Source organism: Phocoena phocoena, chromosome 1 (genome assembly GCF_963924675.1).
Source record: "Phocoena phocoena chromosome 1, mPhoPho1.1, whole genome shotgun sequence".
Taxonomy (NCBI): Eukaryota; Metazoa; Chordata; class Mammalia; order Artiodactyla; family Phocoenidae; genus Phocoena; species Phocoena phocoena.
This window is the reverse complement of record NC_089219.1, coordinates 130332421-130355547: the sequence shown is the minus strand read 5'-3', so window position 1 is coordinate 130355547 and position 23127 is coordinate 130332421. Positions and strand designations below refer to the sequence as shown.

Sequence of the window (23127 nt, the reverse complement as noted above, 5' to 3'; positions counted from 1 at the left end):
CTTATGGGAAACTAAAAATTACAAGTTAATTATCAGCCTGCATAGTTACTGCTTTCTAATGAACTTTACTAGATTTTGCAGGACACTGGCAAAGTAGCACATCAGCCATGACACTAGATATTTGCTAGATTAAAGTAACAAAACTAGGTCAAAAATTGGATTGCTAAAAAGAAACACTATTGTCATTTAATATTAATTTTCTATCTGGTACTGTATGAATAGTTTATTCTCAACAAGTCTACTGAGGATGAACACAGTTTTTTTTTTTTTCTATTAAGGTACTTTATAAGAACCTAGTAATTACACTTGTTAAATACAATATCCTAACTCAAACTATTTATGTACTTATTTCACTTGAGTCCTTTGAGTGATTCAATGTGTGACTAGTGCAAAGTCAATCTGTCACTCTGTTCTTTCTCAACTCTGAAAGTGTCTCCTAAATTACACTATATTTTCATTTCTCTATTTACTTTATATTACATCGAGTAATTTATTCCTGCTGGACCAGTCCCAGGCATGACCCAGTAATGTACTTCCAGTATATGGCTTTGCTAAGGCCTCATCTGAGTTTATTTATGCTAAAAACAAAAACAAACAAAACTCCCCCAAAATCCCAAGCTGATGGCCAAGAACTTTTTCTAGCTTCCTCAGCTAAAAACAAAGACTGTGATCTCCTAATTACTGGTTTTTAATTAAGTTGTTCAAGGGTTCCTAGAAAGAGTACTATAGAGCTAATACTTAGTGGCCAACACAAAATTAATAGTAACAATAATAAGGGCTTAATACATATTAACTCATTTAATCTCCGCCACAGCCCTGTGGAATAGGTACTGTTATTATCCCTATTTTATAAAGTAACTGTACCAGAAAGAGGTTTAAGTAACTTGAATAAGGTCACACAGCTAGTAAAGAATAAGGTCAGGATATCAGGAATGGGCTTCTTTTAAAAGTGACTTTAGAAGTATCTTTAATTTCTGCATTGGAATCAGTACAATCCAATTTCTATTTTATGGGAGAGGGGCACCTTTGTATTGTTTCTTCAGATTTCAGCAGCCATAGTTCATGTGGTTTTCCTTCTGCTGTTATAAATATTTTGGGGGAATTAATTGCCACTTGTCTTTAAGTTTAAAAGGTAAACACCTAAAACCCTCTCTAACATCTCCTGTTAAAGGAACACACTTCAGATTATAGAAGAAATGCAAATGAATCTATATGTCCTATCTCTGTTCTAGAGATTCCTGATTCTAGAACAAGTTTCTTTAGTCACAAAAGGAGATCCAAAGGTTGGTATAGTTTAAAGAGAGTTCTGACTCACTCTTTCATTTTTATATATGGAACATGCTGGGAAACAATAGTTAAAAACACCGTATAGTTTAAGATTTGAAACTGAACCTTAAAATCTGTCAAGTGGAAAAGTAGTTTATTAGATTTTGTATATAGTACAGAGATAGCCCAATAAAGTAGGTGTTCTGTTTGTTTGTCATGTAAAAGCATTTAGAGTTTCTTTCAGTCAAAAAAACATTATGAAACTGCTTCATCAAGCTCTAGTGGAAATCTTTCCATAGCTACTTTAGGGGTGTAGTAGACCTTTAACTCTGTCCACGATCTCAGAAAGCAAGGCTGATCCTATTCCCTAACCAGGCATATGTGATGGAATGAAAAAGTGCTCCTCATACACTTTTTTGATGGAGTCAAGAGCATTATTTATCTCAAGAAAAGATGTATTAGCAGAGAACTGCCTCTTCAAACTCAAGCTTGCATTAAATCTTAGAAATCTACCTCTTTATTGCCACTTCTACACCAATAAATACCACACATAAAAAAACTAATGGAATGGAATACTGTAAGTTCAGTCATCTCTTTTTCCATCCACTTTTGACCCTAGCCCAGAAGAAAAACCACTTAAATACTGCCTTGATTTCAGCACTAAAAAACACAATATTTAGGAAGCAATATAAATAAGGAAATTAGGAGAGGACAGGAATGTTTGGTTGTTGATTTTTCCCATCCAGGGTCATTCATACCTGCATTCTTCATCACTTTTGATGAGGGGATCAGAGCCTACAGTACCCACCAGAAACTTGGGACTAAGCAGAGGCAAACGAACATGCTGCAGCACCTGTGAGATAATAAACACTATTAAAGGCACAAACTCCCATCTGCAAGATATTTAAGAGAATACATAACCCATGCTCCCTACTGTGTTTCCAACTAGTTTGAGATCTAATTGGATTAATTAATTGATCTAACTAATAAACAATGAAGATGGAGGGAAGGCATAAATACCAAATTTATTCTAACAACCAATTCAGTAATTAGAATAATCAGAAAATTGAAAGCACACTAATATCACTTTAGAATGCTACTTTATGCTTTCAGAAGTATGTTGCTATAAGCTCTTCTATAATTAGCTCACATGGCTGTAATTAACAATCTAGAAGAATATCCCATTAAATTGCTAAGGACTATCATCATAATAACAAGAACATTAAATATTTCATTTAGTGACCACTTATGACCCATTTAATTCTTTACTCTTCAAACTGTGGTGGGATTTCCAAGCCATAGGGAAGGGAAGCATGATAATTGCTATCCTTGCTCTCTTTTGTTCATTTTGTATCATTTAAGTTCTGATTTGTGCTATGGCCCAAACCTAGAGTTGATGCAAAACAGAAGAAGGAGCAAAAAGTTCATAATGATAAACGCTTAAAATGCTTCTTAACACTTATCTCCTTGATTATTGGAAAGAGATGGTCTTTTTTACAGTCTAATATGAAGGCTAGTGAAGACTGTTTCTTTTCTGCAAGTCAAATACATATTATTTCATCCAGTACCAAACAGTTACTTAAAGAAGCATTTCCATCATACCTGGGGTAACTGAGGACGTCTTTCTTGAATACTGTATTTAACCCAGGCCATCACTGCATTGAACACCTGTTCTTCACTGCGAACATTTAGTTCATCACTAGATATTATATCAATGAGTTGATTGGCTGGAAGCAACATGAACTCTTCACTTTCCATCACCTGTTTGAAGTTCAGTAAGAAAAAAAAAAAAAGAACTCTGATCAGATTTGATTGTTTTAATATTTTTCTTCAGGGTTGTAGGGCAAAACTCTATTCCACAATGGAGCTGAAGTTCAAAATAGTACCAGAGAACAAGAAAAGTTTAAAAAGAAAACAGAGATAGGTGGAGCACAGAGGATTTTTAGGACAATGAAACTATCCTGTATGATACTACAATGGTGGATACATATCATACTACAATGGTGGATACATATCATTATACATGCGTCAAAACTCATAGAATGTACATCAAGAGCGAACCCTAATGTAACCTAATGTATTAACTCATAGAATGTACACCAAGAGTGAACCCTAATGTAACCCTAATGTATTATCACCCTTTGGGTGATAATAACATGTCAAGGTAGGTTCATTAGTTGTAACAAATGTACTTCTCTGGTGCAAGATGTTGATATTGGGAGAGGTTATGTGTGTGTGGAAAAGAAAGGGTACATGGGAACTGTACTTCTGCTCAATTTTGCTGGGAACCTAAAACTGCTCTAAAAACACAAAGTTTATTAATTTTTAAAAAGGGAACATAGAATACAGAGGGCACAATTAAAACTTAGGAAAAATAATAATTTGTGATTTAAGCAATTTAAGAAAAATGATACTTTTTTCCAAAATGAAGTATGAAGATAAAAATTTATATTCAAAATAAACTAAACTAACTATACCAAATTAGAACTCCCAGAAATGTAAGAGGCATATAAAAAAAATCAGGAAAAGCTTTCAGAGGAAGGTTAGTTGCTGAAAGGGCAATGTCTGGGGCAGAAACACCCAAGGGGCCAGTTTGAAAAAAGAATGAGCATGTCAGCATTTCTACAAGCAAGAATGAACATAACGATGAGAGCATTAGACCCAGGAAAACCCCTCTGAGGACCAAACCACTCTGATATGTTCATATTCTCATATATATATATGAAACTACAAACACACCAATTATTTATCTGTACCCAAGGCTTTAGGGCATTGTCAGAATGGAGATGAAATGGCAACATTGCCGTGCAGTCCAGCCACTAATCCCCAAATCTTGTAAAGCTTGTCATCGGTATGTAGAGTAAAAGGGACAAGGTGCAATGCAGAGAAGGGAGATGGTCACTGCTATACTCCATGTGCTTTGTTCTCCCCTTCAGAAGAGTATGCTACATGTGATGTCTGTTAGTGTAGGAAGGATATGGTTTAAGAGCTCAAATTTCCACCATGCAACCTCTGATGCAGACGATGTATTCTCTCGGGACAGGGTTATTTTCATGCTCATCAAGAAGTCAGAATATTTAGCAGGAAACGAGATAAGCCATAACAATGTGAATATGTGATTAAGAATTTTCCCCCAAGTACATTAGAAAAAATGCAAATCTCAAAATAAAAGTTAAGGGCTATAAAGTCATCTGTACTTATAGTAGAAAACACTAATGAGTACTTTGAGTTTTATGGCACAAGTCTTCATATCATCTGAGTGAGAGACTTTCTGGGGTTCAGGAATGAAATAGGAAACCTTTAAATTTTAGGTGAGGTTGCTTAGCCAGGTCACTTAGTTAGAATGCCTGCATTGTACTCTCTGTGGCAGGGTTGTTGGATTTAGCAAATAAGAGTACAGGGCATATTTATACTAAAAACTATTTGTTGTTCATCTAAAACAAATTCAACTGGCCATCCTGTAGTTTTATCTGACAGCCTTATGTTGGGGGCTATAAAGTCAAGAGCCAGATTTGGGGCCTAGCTCCAAATAAAGTATGCTGGCCTTCACGGCATACAAAATTTTAGCCATAGTTGTATCTTTCTTTCCTCTTATTTTCTTTTTACTCTGATTTCTTTACTTAAGACAAGTGGTATTGTAAATCTTTGTGAAGTACGTTAACATTCTTTTAGGATCTTGTCAGAGTATAAATTTTTTCCCCAATTTAGTGATTATAAAACAAATATATAAATATCAAGGAACACCAAGATGGCAAGAAGACACAAACATCTGTGTGAGAAAATGTTTTTTGGCACTAAGAGCAAAGAGTAAAAATAATATTTTTGATGAACAAAGTCTGATTAAAACGTCACTTCTCTTTGTTCCATCAACAAGAAAAAGATGTTAATGATCTACCATTAGGGCAAATCTAGCACTGAAGTCTATCCTTGAACCAAACAACCAGGTTAAGAAAATAATGCTTTAAAATACCCGCTTTTAAAATAAGAGTTTGCAGGAGATCTAATTTTAAGTCCCACACTATTATGGTAATGTGCTTACTTTTAGTTTCTTCAGATAAATGTAGATAGAATCTGAAGAATGAATAAAGCTGAAAACAATAGGAATGAATAAGGAAAGTATTCTAGAGTTGTAACAGAAATGAATGGTGAATTCAGTGATGCTGAGTTGAAAGAAAAAATTTAAATTTATGAGCAAGCGTAACACCGTATGAATTAAGTTATGCCTAATAAAATAGAAGGAAATTAAATATAGATTTAAGTTCGAAAATAACTTAAATGAATCACAAGTTTTCAGCCCCAAATGGTAACTTTCTTTGCATCTACACAGAACCATTCTAGTCCATGATCAAGGGTAAGGTCTCCTCACTGGGATTTCAATCAGTTGACTTTGGAGGCAGGGTTAGAACTGCAGGGATTTCTTAATCTGGGGTCCAATGACTTTGGCAAATTATTTTGGAAATCCTAAATGATGGCAAATCTTTATTTTTTGGAGAATGGATTTGATATTTAAAAATAGTGGAATGAAGTTAAGAGTCAAATCTGTTAAAGAAGTTGTGTGAAGGAGTTACTCTGAATGAGAAATTAAGTGTGACTATAAAATACTGACTCAATAATTAATTTTAATGAAGTATAAACTCCATTTAGTTATGGTGTATTCCTCTTTTTATATTTTGTTGGAATCAATTTAATAATATTGTATTAAGGACTTTCTCATCTAAATTCGTGAGAGATATTGATCTGTAGTTTTATTTTAGTGTCTGCGTTTCTGACATCAGGGTGATTTTGACCTTGTTTGGCAACCTCCACCACTTTTTTCTGAAAGATTTGGTATAGGATTAGTATTATTTCTTTCTTAAATGTTCGATAGAATTCACCTTCTGGGACTGGTGTCTTTTTTTGTGGGAAGGTTTTTAAATCATTGGTTTAAAATTTCTTTCACAGATATAGGGTTATTCTGGTTTTCTGTTTCTTAAGTTTTTGTAATTTGTGTTTTTCAAACAATTTGTCAATTTCATGTTGTTGAATTTATTGGCAAAACATTGCTCATGATATTCCCTTATTGTCCTTTTTAATGTCTGAGGGATTTGAAGTGATGTCCTCTCTTTTATTTCTGATACTGGTAATTTGTATCTTCTCTCCGTTTTTTCTTTATCAGTACAGCTAGAGGTTCATCAATTTTTTTCAAAGTACCATTGATTTTTGCTTCATCCTTTATACTTTGTTCCTTCTACTTTGGGTTTAATTTGCTCTTCTTTTTTTCTAGTTTACAAAAGTAACCACTGGAACAAAAATACAAACCTTCCTATATACTAAAAGATATTAAAATGAAAAGCAAAGAAGACACTATACAGAGAAATAGAGTAAAAACAACTAAATCAGATACTATTTACAAAAATATAATATAACAGAGTTGAGAACAAACGTATCAGTCATAGCAATACATACAAGTGGGTTTTAACTGCCTATTTAAAGAAAAAGATTTTCAAACTGGCTCATAAAGCAAAACCCAATTCAAGAAAAATACCTAAAACATCATGATGCAAAAAGACTAAAAGTAAAGGGATGGGCAAAGATACATCAAGCAACTGAAAACAATAAGAAAACAGGAACAGAAAGCCAGATATCAAACAAAATAGAATTCAGAGAACAAAATAATTGAATCTGACAAAGGAGGACACTTTACAAAGCTAAAAGTTACAATTTATAAGTAAGATACAAAAGGATTATATATTCATCAAGCAACATAGTGACAACAAATATAACTACAGATAATGCAAGGGGTAATAGCTAGAAACACATTAATAAAAAGAGACTAACATATGTGGACAAAAAATAAGAATATAAAAGAGCTAAGAGGGGAGAGTAGCCAAGATGGCAAAGCAGAAAGACCCCGAGCTCACCTCCTCTCATGAGCACACCAAAATCACAACTATCTGCAGAAGAACCATAGATGAAAAAGACTGGAACCTACTAGAAAAGATCTTCTACAACTAAAGATATAAAGAAGGAACCACAACAAGACTGACAGGAGGGGCAGACTCGTGATATAATCAAATCCCATAGCCCAGGGAATTCCCTGGTGGTCCAGTGGTTAGGACTCTGCACTTTCACTGCCGAGGGCCCGGGTCCAATCCCTCACTGGGGAACTAAGATCCCACAAGGCATGCAGTGCAGAAAAAAAAAAAGAAAAAAAAATCCCATAGCTCTAGGAGGGCAACCAACAAACTGGAGAATCATCATATTGCAGAGGTTCTCCCAAAGGAGTGAGAGTTCTGAGCTCCATGTCAGACTCCCTAGGCCAGGAGTAAGGCACTAGGAAGAAGAACCCCCAGAGCATTTGGTTTTGAAGGCCAGCGGGGCTTAATTGCAGGAGCCCCACAGGACTGGGGGAAATAGAGACTTCACTCTTAAAGCGTGCACACAAAAATCTCACGTGCACTGGGACCCAGGGAAAAAGCAGTAATTTGATAGGAGCCTCTGCCAGACATACCTGCTGGTCTTGGAGAGTCTCCTAGAGAGGTGGGGGGGGGGGTGTGTGACAGTGGCTCACCCTGGGGACATAGACACTGGTGGCAGACCTACTGGGGAACATTCAAATGTGTGAACAATGCTACTGGCAGTTGCTATCTTGGCTCATTAGCAACAAGACCTGGCCCCACCCAATAGCCTGTAGGTGCCAGTGCTGGGATGCCTTGGGCCAAACAACTAAGTGGGCAGGGACACAGCCCTATCCATCAGCTGCCTAAAGACTTCCTGAGCCCATGGCTCTCTCTAAACACGCCCCTAGACACAGCTCTGCCCACCAGAGGGCCAAGGCCCAGCTCCACCCACCACTGGGCAGGCACCAGCCCTTCCCACCAACAAGACTGCACTGGCCTCTAGACCAGCCTCACCCATCAGGAGGCAGACACCAGAAGCAAGAAAACTATGATCCTGTAGCCTGTAGATCGAGTACACCAACAGCAGGCCAGACCATACCCTGGAATCAGCTGGGACCTGGCCCTGCCCACTAGCAGGCCAATGCAAGGTTTGGGACACTGTGGACCCATACCCAGCTGTGTCAGGAAATGCCCCCATATTCCCCAATAATCTGAAATGAGCTCGGGGATCCCTGGGCCCTACAGCAGACTCCAGGAGCCAGCTCTGTCTTCTGGTAGTCTGGCACTAGCCCCAGAATCTGGCTTTACCCACCACTGGGTGGGCAATGGCCCCAGGGTCTTTGGGACCCTGACTCCACCCACCAGTGAACCATAACCCTGGGGCCCCCTAGGTTCTGCAATCATCTGCCTTGTGACCATGCCCTACTAAACAGCAGCCAGCAGCATCAACACAAGGCAGAGCTTGGCAACCAACTGGACTAGGGGCCAACCAAGCCTAACAGTCCACACACATAGTCAGCCCTTCACAACAGAAGGACCCACACAGCCCTCTTACAGGGAACCCCTAGAGCATACAGCTTGGGTGACAAGAGGGGAGTGTACTGCTGGGATGCAAAGGACATCTCCTAGAGTAGGGCACTTCTTCAAGGTTGAGAAATGTAACTAACACACCACATACATACAAATAAAATACCAACTTAGACAAAATGAGGTGGCAGAAGAATATATTGCAGATGGAAGAACAAGATAAAACCCCAGAAGAACTAAGTGAAGTGGGGAAAAGCAATCTACCTGAGAAAGAGTTCAGAGTAATGATCATAAAGATCAAAGAACGCAGGAGAAGAATGGATGCACAGAATGAGAAGTCAGAAGTTTTTTTAAAAAAAAACAAAAGACAACTTTACTTATGAGACTTCCCTGGTGCTCCAGTGGTTAAGATTGAAAATATAAAGAAGAACAAAACAGAGATGAAGAATACAATAAATGAAATGAAAAACACTCTAGAAGGAATCAGTAGCAGACTAAATGATACAAAGGAACGGATCAGTGAGCTGGAAGATAGAGTAGTGGAAATCACTGCTGTTGAACAGAAAAAAGAACAAAGAATGAAAAGAAATGAGGACAATTTAAGAGATCTCTGGAACAACATCAAGTGCAATAATATTTGCATTATAGAGGTCCCTGAAGAAGGAGAGAGAAAGAAAGGGCCTGAGAATATATTTGAAGACATGCTAGCTGAAAACTTCCCTAACCTGGGAAAGGAAACCATCACCCAAATTCAGTAAGCTCAGAGAGTCCCACACAGCATAAACCCAAAGAGGAACACACCAAGATACACTGTAATCAAAGTGACGAAAATTAAAGATAAAGAGAGAATATTAAAAGCAACAAGGGAAAAGCAACAAATAACATACGAGGGAACTCCCATAAGGCTATCAGCTGATTTTTCGGCAGAAACTCTGCTGGCCAGAAGGGAGTGGTACAATATATTTAAAGTGATGAAAAGGAAAAACCTACAACCAAGAATACTCCACCAGCAAGGCTTTCATTCAGATTTGATGGAGAAATCAAAAGCTTTAAAGACAAGCAAAATCTAAGAGTTCAGCACCACCAAATTAGCTTTATGACAAATGTTGACACATTATTGACTGGGGGACTTTTGCAGAAACTAACACCTGTGGCCAGTGATTTGCTATATAAGTGAATATTGAAACACCTGCATTTGAGTAAATATCAACTTTTTTTGCACTTAATGTATTTATTTGAAACTTTGTACATATCTTACTAAAGCATTCTAATATTTCATTAGAGTGTGATGGGCAATATAGCAGGAACCTCTGTGCAGGGGAAAAGAACATCTCTTACAAATGTACTGTGTTTCACTGTGCTTTCCCCTGGAAGAGCAGACTTACACTTTCTGGCGGCATTTTTATTTATTTTTTAGTCCTGTTGGTATTATTATCTCTAGAATATGTTCTTTTATTTTACCTGATAGTTGACAAGGTGGCTCTTTTAGAAATGCCACAAGAAGGACCAGGTGTGGGACTACCACTACATTCATCAGAATGCCCAGTTACCCATTCTCTAGCTACTGCTGACAAAAATTGCTTGTAAGTCATTTTATTCTGTGCATTAAGGCTACAATAAACTTTAAACACATTGAATAAACTGTAATTACTCAAATAGAAACCCACTTTCTTATACCGTTTTCGAGTTTTCCAGAGGATACTGAAGTTTGCCAGATATAGATCAGATCAATCAACTCCTTTCATATATTTATTATACTCTAGTATACAAGTGGGCTTAGTTATCTGATGGCCAGTCCTCCTGTCTTCCTTTCCTGTAGGTGCTGTGGAGTCTTCATGAATAGCTGTCACCATGCGGACTAGCCTCTTGTCTTTCCATGTAAGAAGAATCGCTTCTCCCTTCCATAAGAATGTCATTTCTCCCCTCTGTAGACTTTTTAAAATTTCTCCTTTAATTGGTTTGGTAGACCACGATTCTCTCTTATAGTCCCACAAACTCTGGTTTTATTTTTCAACAATATTTCAGATATGGACACACTTGGTAAATATGGTGCCATGAACCAAGATAAAGTTGTATGACTGATAATTTTGTTTCTTGCAGTTTCTTTCCTTCACCTGTTTAAATTTCAAGTTTGCATGTATACCCAGTTTCACTTTAGCTAACCATCCTGAGCAAAACTCCATATTTTGTAAGTTTTCTGGAATTATACGTTTTGAATCTGAGTCGTCCTCTCCACTTTATCATTGCCTCATCAAGTGATAGCTCTTGTTTGGGTATAAAGATCGACTGAAATTTTGGTAGAAAATAATCCAAGAGAGGTTTAACTTTTGAAATTCTGTCTGCAGGAAGTGGAGTTTCTGATTTATCATTAAAGTGAAGAAATGTCATCATTTGTTCGAACCTTCTTCTCATGATAATCTTTGGAAAGATATGTACTTCACGTAAGGGATCAGTCGATCAGTATTCTTTCCAGTGTGACTTTCTTATTTGTCCCATCAAAATTAATAATCCAAGAATCTTCTTCATGTCACTATTGATTACATCAGTCCATTTTAAAGCCTTCTCATACTTTTTATATGATTTTTCATTCTGTTGGTGATACAAGTTTGAGAAGTGACCAACTCGAAAAAGTCGTTACCAAAAATTAGTTCTGTTATTTCACTAACACTTTGCGGGATATTACATTCAACAGTTACACCTGACACACCTGTAAAGTCTTCTAATTTTCATGAAATGTTGTCTTCAATACACTCTTCTGTGGAAGCAAAGGAGCATTTTCCAGAACCATGAGTTTCATTTTCACTTTCTGTATCAGAATCAATCACTAAGGTTTTTTTTTGTCTTTTTGTTGGTCTAATATCCACATCGTCTGAATCAGAACTATATTCTGAGGAGCTATCATCTTCTAACACACTAGCATATATGTCATTTGGACAGTCGGAGAAAGTATCTGCATAAAATTCACTGAAAAATTATTCTTCATTCAAATTTTGTGATGAGTCATTTAAAAAAATTTTATGGTAATGAACTTGCATTTATAACATACACAAGGTTGGAACAAAAACCTAACGAAGCAAAATGTGAATAAAAACAATCATAAGTTGTAAAATGAACCCTTGATCAATTTTAAGCTCTAACAACTTCGCATGGTGATGTTAATTATATCACTCTCTAAAAACACATTGATACGCCTCTGGTCAATAACGTTCAGGTAATGAAAGATGCATTAATAGGTCTCCAGTCAATAAATTGTTAAAGGAACTTCATTAGGTGAAAAAGAAAAGGCCACAAATAGAAACAAGAAAATTATGAAATGAAAAAGCTCACCGGTAAAGGCAAACATACAGTAAAGGTAGGAAATCATCCACACACAAAGCAAGTAGGGAGGTTAAAAGACAAAAGTAGGAACTTCCCTGATGGCTCAATGGTTAAGAATCCGCCTGCCAACGCAGCGGACACAGGTTCAACCCCCGCTCTGGGAAGATCCCACGTGCCATGGATCAACTAAGCCTGTGTACCACAACTACTGAGCCTGCACTCTAGAGCCCATGAACCAATGTGCCACAACTATTGAAGCCCACGCACCCTAGAGCCCGTGCACTCCAACAAGAGAAGCCACCACAACAAGAAGCCTGCACACCTCAACAAAGAGTAGTCCCTGCTGGCTGCAACTAGAGAAAGCCTGCATGCAGCAACAAAGACCCAATGCAGCCAAAAATAAATTTATTTTTAAAAAAAGACCAAAGCAGTAAAATCATCTGTATCCACAATATGCAGTTAAGGGATACACAAAACAATTAGATGTAAAATATGACATCAAAAATAGTAACTCTGAGGGGAGGATAGTACAAATTCAGGGTATTTAGAATATATCTGAAATTAAGAGATCAGCAAGTTAAAACAACCGTGTTTATATATAGACTGCTATACAAAAACCTCATGGTAACTGCAAACCAAAATTCTATAATAGATATACACACAAAAAAGAAAAAGGAATCCACAACAGAAGAGAACAAAAGAATAAGAAAGGGGAAATAAAGACCTACAAAAACAAATCCAAAACAATTAACAAAATGGCAATCGCAACATACACACCGATAATAATCTTAAGTGTAAATGGGCTAAAGGCTCAACCAAAAGACATAGACTGGCTGAATGGATACAAAAACAAGACCTGCATATGTGCTGCCTACAAGAGACTCACTTCAGATCTAGAGACACATACAGAATCAAAGGGGATGGAAAAATATATTCCATGCAAATGGAAATAAAAGAAAGATGGAGTAGCAATACTTATATCAGACAAAACAGACTTTAAAATAAAGACTGTTACAAGAGACAAAGACAGACACTATATAATGATCAAAGGATCAATCCAAGAAGATATAACAATTGTAAATATATATACACCCAAATATATATGTCGAATATTAACAGACATAAAAGGAGAAATCAACAGTAATACAATAATAGTATGGGACTTTAACACCCCACTTAAAACAATGGGCAGATGATCCAGATAGAAAATCAACAAAGAAACATAGGCCTTAAATAACACATTAGACCAAATGGATTTCACTGATATATACAGAGCATTCTATCTGAAAGCAGCAAAAAACACATTCTTTTCAAGTGCACATGGAACATTCTCCAGGGTAGATCACATGCTAGGCCACAAAACAAGCTTCAGTAAATTTAAGAAAAGTGAAGTCATGTCATGCATCTTTTGTGACCACAACACTATGAGACTAGAAATCAATTACAAGAAAAAAAACTGCAAAAAACACAAACACATGGAGGCTAAACAATATGCTACTAAACAACCAATGGATCACTGAAGAAATAAATCATAGAGGAAATTAAAATATACCTAGAGAGAAATGAAAACAGAAAGATCCAAAACCTATGGGACGCAGCATAAACAGTTCTAAGAGAGAAATTTACAGCGATACAAGCTTACCTCAGGAAACAAGAAAAATCTCAAAAAAACAACCTAACCTCACACCTAAAGGAACTAGAGAAAGAAGAACAAACAAAACCCAAAGTTAGTAGAAGGAAAGAGATCATAAATCAGAGCACAAATAAATGAATTAGAGAGTTTAAAAAAAAACAATGAAACTAAAATCTGGTTCTTTGAAAAGATAAACAAAACTGATAAACCTTTAGCCAGACTCATCAAGAAAAGGAGGGGAGATCAACATGGTGGAATAGAAGGACATGCAGCTCATCTCTTCCCACAAATTAATCAAAATACATTACATGTGAACAGTTATTACAGAATAACTACTGAACACTAGCAGAAGATCTCATACAACCAAAGCTGCAAGAAAAGATCAACATGTAACCAGGCAGGAGGAAAGGAAAATAAATAAAGGGAATTGAGATGGGACCTGTGCCCCTGGGAGGGAGCTGTGAATGGGGAAAGGTTCGCTCACCCTGGAACCTCCTTTACCTACTGGGAGATCAGCTGGGACAGAAAGGAAGCTTCAGAGGCTCAGAGGAGAGTGCAGCGGCTGGCTTGTGGCAGGTAGGCTAGAGAGAGACCAGCACAGAGAGTCCTGGACACCATGGTGTACTTCTCAGCCCAAGACTCCTGCTGGTGTGTACAGTGGCTGGGTGCTGCAACTTGGGCTTCAACAGAAAGATCTGAGAAAATGACTTGGTTTGGCTGTGTGGAGACAGCCTGAAGGTCATGTAGTGTGGTGTGGGCCACAACTTGGGGTGTGGGCAGGACAGAGCCCGGGTCTGTCACAGGAGCTCCATTATCAACTTGCACACAAAGGGAGGGGCACGGCCTCATCATAGCATCCTCATTCTCAGTGTGCTCATGACGGACACAACTCTGCTGCTATAAGCAAGCATTGGTGGGTTGCCCACACACAGGCGGGGCTCAAATCTGATCCAGTTGCCGGCAGGGGCGTGACTCTGGTGAATTTATGCAGCTGGCAGTTTTGTGAGCGAAGTGCCTGTGGGACATGCAAGTGGATTACTGTTGCTCCCTCGTCTGGGGCAGGTCAGGCATTAGAAGCAGTGGACTTTGTGGGCGTGCACATGCGGAGGCAGGGCTGGGATATGGGCTGATTCCCAGCACTCCCAGATGGGTCAAGGTGTGCAACTACGGCAGGTCTGGGTGTTGCAATTTCAGCGGATTTGCACTGGCAGCTTTGTGAACACAGTGCCTGAGGGACTTGATTGCCCATGTTCCCACAACTAAGGTGGGGCCGAGGGCAGTGCCAACAACACTGTACTTTGTGAATGTGCACAAGGGGTGACAGGCAATGTCAAAGAGTAAATGTCTTGGTGAACAGCTCCTGCAGAGGAATACTCAGTAGCTCCTTTCCCAGTGACAGTGCTCCAGTCCAGCTTATCTCACACCACAGCTTAGAACCGATTCTAGGGGCTTCTACTCCAACAATTGGGGAGCCAACCCTGCTGCCAACAGGGATGTGACATCCAGCGCAGGCTCTGGTCACCACAACACCAATCACACTCCCAATCAAGGGCATAACAACCAGCACTCCCTGAGGAAAGACATGGTAGGCATCCATATCAAAAACAGCCCTCACATCAAAAATATTAGATTCATGCAGGCTACACAGGGATGTTCCCTGTGTACAAAAACAGCTTTTCAAGACCACAGTAGATAACTGTTTCTCCTAAATTCATAGAGAAATATAAGTAAAACAAAGAGGTAGGAACTACTCCCAATTAAAAGAACAAGAGAAAATGCCCGAAAGAACAATGAAACAGATCTCTCCAGTCTACTAGACTCTGAATTCAAAAAGGAGGTAATAAAAATGCAGAAGGAATTAAGAAAGGCTATTGATAGAAATGAAGATCACTGTAACAAGAAACTTTGAAGAGGAGCCAATCAAAATTAGACAACTTAAATGCTGAGATGAAAATTGAGCTAAAGGCAATAAGAAATAGCAAACTAAATAATACAGAAGAAAGAATGAATGATTTGGAAGACAGAATAATGGAAATCACTGAATAAGAATAGCAGACAGAAAGACAAATGAAAAAAAAATGAAAACAACATACGAGACCTATGGGATAATACAAAGTATGCCAACTAGGCATAACAGGGATCCCAGAAGGAGAAGAAAGAGAAAAGGGGATAAAAAAATCTCTGGAGAAATTATGGCTGAAAGCTTCCCAAACCTAAAGAAAGAAATAGATATCCAGGTACAGGAAGCACAGAGGGTCCCAAACAAGAGGAACCCAAATAGACCTACACCAAGACATATTATAACTAAAATGGCAAAAGTTACAGATATAGAAAAACAAAAAGTCAGTTACAAGGGAATCCCCATAAGGCTATCAGCTGAATTCTCTACAGAAATGCTGCATGGTGGAAGGGAGTGGCAAGATATATTCTAAGTCATGAAAGGGAAAAACGTTCAACCTAGGAAAATCTACCCAGAAAGATTATCATTTAGAATAGAAGGAGAGATAAAGAATTTCTCAGACAAGCAAAAACTAAAAGGATACAGCAATACTAAACCTTTCCTAAAAGACATATTGAAAGGTCTTCTCCAAATAGAAAAGAAAAAAGAATCTATAGGAAAGAAAAAAATCACAATAGGAAAAGCAAATATATAAAAGGACTGTAGATCACTTACCAGTACAGAGGTTTTTTTAAAAAAATCAAAATATTTTGTGAAAGCAATTACAATTACAGTAAACAGCAAAAGGATAAACATGAAGATGTAAAATAGGACATCAAAATGATAAAATGTAGGGGAGGGAAGTAAGAAAATGTAGATTTTTTTTTAGACTGTGTTTGAGATTATGTGATTATCAGTCTAAAGCAAGTAGATCTAGTTATGGGTTAGCATACTTGAAAAGCAGGGTAACCACAAATCAAAAACATACAATAGATTCCAAAAAAGGAAAAAGAAGAGAACTCAAGCATAATAGAAAAGAAAACCATCACACATAAAAGGAAAAGCAAAAGAAAAAGAAAGGAATAGAGAAGAAATACAAAATCAACTGGAAAATAAGCTTTAAAAGGGCAATAAATACATATATATCAGTAATTACCCCAAATGTCATGGACTAAATGCTCCAATCAAAAGACAAAGAGTGGCAGATTGGATAATAACATGAGAGCCTACAATATGCTGCCTATAAGAGACTCACTTTAGGGTGAAGGACACACACATGGAAAAAGATACTTCAGGCAAATGGAAATGACAAGAAAGCAGGGGTAGCAATACTCATATCAGACAAAATAGACTTTAAAACAAAGGCCATAAAGAAAGATAAAGAAGAACATCATATAATGATAAAAGGATCAATACAAGAAGAGGACGTTATACTCGTTAATATACATGTCCCCAATATATGAGCACCTAAATACATAAAACAAATACTAACAGACATAAAGGGAGAAAATGATGGGAATACAAAAGTAGGAGACTTTAACATCTCACTGACATCAATGGACAGATCTTCCAGACAGAAAATCAATAAGGCAGTGGAGACCCTACATGACACAATAGAACAGTTAGATTTAATTAATATCTTCAAGACATTACATCCAAAAAAACCCAGAATACACATTGTTTTCACGCACACATGGGACATTCTCTAGGAAAGACCACATACTAGGAAACAAAACAACTCTTTTTTTTTTTTGTTTTTTGGTACGGGGGTCTCTCACTGTTGTGGCCTCACCCGTTGTGGAGCACAGGCTCCGGACGCAGAGGCTCAGCGGCCATGGCTCACGGGCCCAGGTGCTCCGCGGCATGTGGGATCTTCCCGGACCGGGGCACGAACCCGTGTTCCCTCTATTGGCAGGCGGACTCTCAACCACTGCGCCACCAGGGAAGCCCCAAAACAACTCTTAACACATTTAAGAGTATAGAAATTATTTCAAGGCTCTTTTCTGACCACACAGTATGAAGCTAGAAATCAACCACAGAATGAGAAATGAAAAAAAAAAGATTATATGGAGACGAAAATACATGCTACTAAAAAACCAATGAGTCAACAATGAAATAAAAAAGGAAATTAAAAAATATCTTGACACAAATGACAATGAAAACACAACCATACAAAATCTATGGAGGCAGCAAAAGCAGTCCTAAGAGGGAAGTTCATAGCAATACAGGCCTTCCTCAAAAATAAGAAAAATCTCAAATAAAAAACCTAACCTACCACCTAAAAGAATTAGAAAAGAAGAACAAGCAAAACCTAAAGTCAGCTGAAGGAAGGAAACAATAAAGACCAGAGAGGAAATAAATAAAAGAGAGATTTAAAAAAACCAGCAGAAAAAACAAATAAAACTAAGAGCTGGTTTTTTGAAAGGATAAACAAAATCAATAAACCTCTGGCCAGGCTCACCAAGAAGAAAAGAGAGAGGTCCTAAATGAACAAAATATGAAATGAAAGGGAAAAATAACAACTGATGTTGCAAAAATACTAAAACATCATAAGAAAAAATATGAACAATTATATGCCAACAAGTTGGACAACCTAGAGGAAATGGACAAGTTTTTAGAAACGTACAGCCCACCAAAACTGAATCAAAAAGAAATAGATGTGGCTTCCCTGGTAGTGCAGTGGTTAAGAATCAGCCTGCCAATGCAGGGGACATGGGTTCGAGCCCTGGTCTGGAAAGATCCCACATGCCGTGGAGCAACTAAGCCCGTGCACCACAACTACTGAGCCTGCGCTCTAGAGCCCACAAGCCACAACTACTGAGCCCATGTGCCACAACTACTGAAGCCCACGTGCCTAGAGCTCGTGCTCTGCAACAAGAGAAGCCACTGCAATGAGAAGCCCGTGTGCAGCAACAAAGACCCAATGCAGCCAAAAAGAAATTAATTAATTTTAAAAAAAGAAGAAATAGATGATTTGAACAGACCAATCACTGGAATTTAAATAGAATCTGTAATTTAAAAACAAAACAAAAGGGAAAAAAAAAGCCCCAAACCAAAAATTCCCTGCAGACAAAAGTCCAGGACTGGATGGCTTCTCTGGGGAATTCTACCAAACATAAAAAGAACTTATAACAATCCTTCTTAAACTCTTCCAGAAGATTAAGGGGGACAGAACACTCGCAAAGTCATTCTATGAAACTATCATCACCTTGATACCAAAACTAGACAAAGACACTACCAAAAAAGAAAATTACAGGCCAATATCTTTGACGAATATAGATGCCAAAATCTTTAACAAAACATTAGCAAACCAAATCCAGCAACACAAAAAGGGTCATATATCATGATGAAGTTAGATTCATCCCAGGGTCATAAGAGTGGTTCAGCAAATCAATCAATGTGATACACCAGATCAACAAAAGACGAAAACCACATGATCATCTCAGTAGATGCAGAAAAACTATTTGACAAAATTCAACGCCCATTCTTGATAAAAACTCTCACCAAAGTGAGTGCAGAGGGAACATATCTCAGCATAATAAAAGCTATTTATGAAAAACTCACAGCCAACATAATTCTCAACACTGAAAAGCTGAAAGCCTTCCTGCTAAAATCTGGAACAAGATAAGGATGCCCACTCTTGCCACTTTTATTCAACATGGTATTGGAAGTCCTAGCCACAGCAACCAGACAAGAAAAAGAAATAAAAGGTATCCAAATCAGAAGAGGTAAAATTGTCATTATATGCAGATGACATGATACTATATATACAAAAACCTAAAGACTCCACACAAAAACTACTAGAACTGATAAACGAATTCAGCAAGGTAGCAGGATACAGGATTAACATACAGAAATCTTGCATTTCTTTACACTAACAATGAAACATCAGAAAAAAAAGTTTAAAAAAATCCCTTTGAAAATAACATCAAAAAAATAATAAAATATTTAGAAATAAACCTGACCAACGAGGTGAAAGATTTACATGCTGAGAAGTATAAAACATTAATAAAGGAAACTGAAGATGATTCAAAGAAATGGAAAGATATCCCATGCTCTTGGAAGAATTAATATTGTTAAAATGGCCATACTACCCAATGGAAGCTACAGATTTAATGTGATCCCTATCAAAATACCAATGGCATTTTCCACAAAACTAGAAAAAATAATCATAAAATATATAAATATAAGGAACTACAGAGGATCTAGAACTGCCAAAGCAATCCTGAGGAAAAGAGCAAAGTTGGAGGCATAACCCTCCCAGATTTCAGAAAAACTATATTGGTATATATACCAATATACCAAAACTATATATACCAATATATATAACAATATACCAAAACTATATTGGTATTGGCACAAAAACAGACATATGGATCAATGGAACAGAACAGAGGGTCTAGAAATAAACCTGCACAGCTATGGTCAATTAATCTTCGACAAAGGAGGCAAAAATATACAATGGGAAAAAGACAGTCTCTTCAGCAAGTGGTGTTGGAAAAGTTGGACACCCACAAGTAAATCAGTGAAGTTAGAACACACCCTCACACCATACACAAAAATAAATTCAAAATGGCTTAAAGACTTAAACGTAAGACATGAGACCATAAAACTCCTAGAAGAGATTACAGGCAAAACATTCTCTGATATAAATCGTACAAATATTTTTTTAGGTCAGTCTCCCAAGGCAATAGAAATAAAAACAAAAATAAACAAATTTGACCTAATCAAACTTCCAAGCTTTTGCACAGCAAAGGAGACCATAAACAAAACAGAAAGACAACCTACAGAATGGGAGAAAATATTTGCAAATGATGCAACTGGCAAGGGCTTAATTTCCAAAATATACAAACGGCTCATACAGGTCAATATCAAAAAAACAAACAACCCAATCAAAAAGTAGGCAGGGCTTCCCTGGTGGCGCAGTGGTTGAGAGTCCGCCTGCTGATGCAGGGGACACGGGTTCGTGCCCCGGTCCAGGAAGATCCCACATGCCGCGGGGCGGCTGGGTCCTGAGCCATGGCTGCTGAGCCTGCGCGTCTGGAGCCTGTGCTCCACAACGGGAGAGGCCACAGCAGTGAGAGGCCCGTGTACCACAAAAAGAAAAAAAAAAAAAAGTAGGCAGAAGACCTAAATAAATATTTCTCCAACAAAGACATACAGATGGCCAACAGGCACATGAAAAGATATCCACACTGCTAATGAGAAATGCAAACCAAAACTACAATGAGGTATCATAACAATGGTCAGAATGGCCATCATTAAAAGGTCTACAAATAATAAATGCTGGAGAGGATGTGGAGAAAAGGGAACCCTCCTACATTGTTGGTGGGAATGTAAACTGATGCAGCCACTATGGAGAGTATGGAGGTTCCTTAATAAACTAAAAATAGAGTTACCATACGATCCAGCAATCCTACTCCTGGGCATATATTCAGAAAAGACAGAAACTCTAATTCAAAAACACACATGCACCCCTATGTTCAGAGCTGCACTATTTACAATAGCCAAGACATGGAAGCAACCTAAGTGTCCATCAACAGATTAATGGATAAAGAAGATACGGTGTATATATATAATATGTATGTATACCCTATATTATATATATTCCATTATATATAATGGAATATTACTCAACCATAAAAACGAACAAAATAATGCCATTTGCAGTAACATGGGTGCATCTAGAGAGTATCATACTAAGTGAAGTAAGCCAGACAAAGACAAATATTATATGATACCACTTATATGTGGAATCTAAAAAAATGATACAAATGAACTTATTTACAAAACAGAAACAGACTCACAGACATAGGAAACAAATGTATGGTTACCAAAGTGGAAAGGATGGGGAAGGGATAAATTAGGAGTTTGGGATTAACAGATATACCCTACTATATATAAACTAGATAAACAACAAGGTGCTATGGTATAGCACAGGGAACTATATTCAGTATCTTGTAATAACCAAAATGAAAGAGAATCTCATAAAAAACTGAATATATAGATATATAAAATTGATATATATATATAGACTGAATCACTTTGCTGTACACCAGAAACTAATACAACATTGTTAATCAACTACACTTCAATTAAAAAAGAGAGAGAGAGAAAAAAAGGGAGAGGGCCCAAGTCAATAAAATCAGAAATGAAAAAGGAGAAGTTACACCTGACACCACAGAAATACAAAGGATCATGGAGACTAGTATGAACGACTCTATGCCAATAAAATGCACAACCTAGATGAAATGGACAAATTCTTAGTAAGGTACAATCTCCCAAGACTGAACCAGGAAGAAACAGAAATTGAAACAGTACTGAAATTGAATCAGTAATTTTAAAACTCCCAACAAACAGAAGTCCAGGACCAAAGAGCTTCACAGGTGAATTCTACCAAACATTTAGAGATGACTTAACACCTATCCTATTCCAAAAAATTGCAGAGGAAAGAACACTTCTAAACTCTTCTATGAAGCCATCATACCTGATGGCTGATGCCTGACACCAAAACCAGACAAAGATATCACACACACAAAGAAAATTACAGGCCAATATCACTGATGAACACAGATGCAAAAATCCTCAACAAAATAATACTAGCGAACTGAATCCAACAGTACATTAAAAGGATCATACACCATGATCAAGTGAGATTTATCCTAGGGATGCAAGGATTTTTAAATATCTGCAAATTAATGTGATACACCATGTTAACAAACTGAAGAATAAAAACCATACGATCATCTCAAAAGATGCAGAAAAAGCTTTTGATAAAATTCAACATCGATTTATGATAAAATAAAAACTCTCCAGAAAGTGGGCATAGAGGGAACATACGTCAGTATAGTAAAGGCTACATACATGAGAAACCCACAGCTAACAACACCCTCAATGGTGAAAAGCTGAAAGCATTTCCTCTAAAATCAGGAACAAGACAAGGATGCCCTCTCTCACCACTTTTTTTTTTAATTTATTTTTTTTGGCTGCGTTGGGTCTTCATTGCTGCATGGGCTTTTCTCTAGTTGTGGCGAGCAGTGGCTACTCTTCATTGTGGTGCACAGGCTTCTCAATGCGGTCGCTTCTCTTGTTGTGGAGCATGGGCTCTAGGCACGCGGGCTTCAGTAGTTGTGGCACATGGGCTCTAGAGCGCAGGCTCAGTAGTTGTGGTGCAACTTAGTTGCTTAGTAGTGGGCTTAGTTGCTCTGTGGCATGTGGGATCTTCCTGGACCAGGGATCAAACCGTGTCCCCTGCAGTGGCAGGCAGATTCTTAACCACTGTGCCACCAAGTCTCTCACCACTTTTATTCAACATAGTTTTGGAAGTCCTTGCCACAGCAATCGGAGAAGAAAAAGAAATAAATGGAACCCAAATTGGAAAAGAAGAAGTAAAACTGTCATCGTTTGCAGATGACATGATACTATACATAGAAAATCCTAAAGATGCCTCCAGAAAACTACTAGAACTCATCAAAGAATTTGGTAAAGTTGCAGGTACAAAATTAATATACAAAAATCTGTTGCATTTCTGTCCACTAATATGAAGTATCAGAAGGAGGAATTAA

General features: G+C 37.6%; 1 protein-coding gene across 1 annotated transcript in view; it reads right to left on the bottom strand.

Moving 5' to 3' along the window:
- KLHL20 (kelch like family member 20) overlaps positions 1–23127 on the bottom strand; it is a 99351-nt gene that overhangs the window by 35462 nt on the left and 40762 nt on the right. The window contains exons 4-5 of the mRNA XM_065877317.1: positions 2869–3027; positions 2025–2119 (exon numbers count right to left, since the gene is read on the bottom strand). Of these exons, the coding sequence (XP_065733389.1) occupies positions 2025–2119; positions 2869–3027 (254 nt within the window). The remainder of the gene's footprint in view (positions 1–2024; positions 2120–2868; positions 3028–23127) is intronic.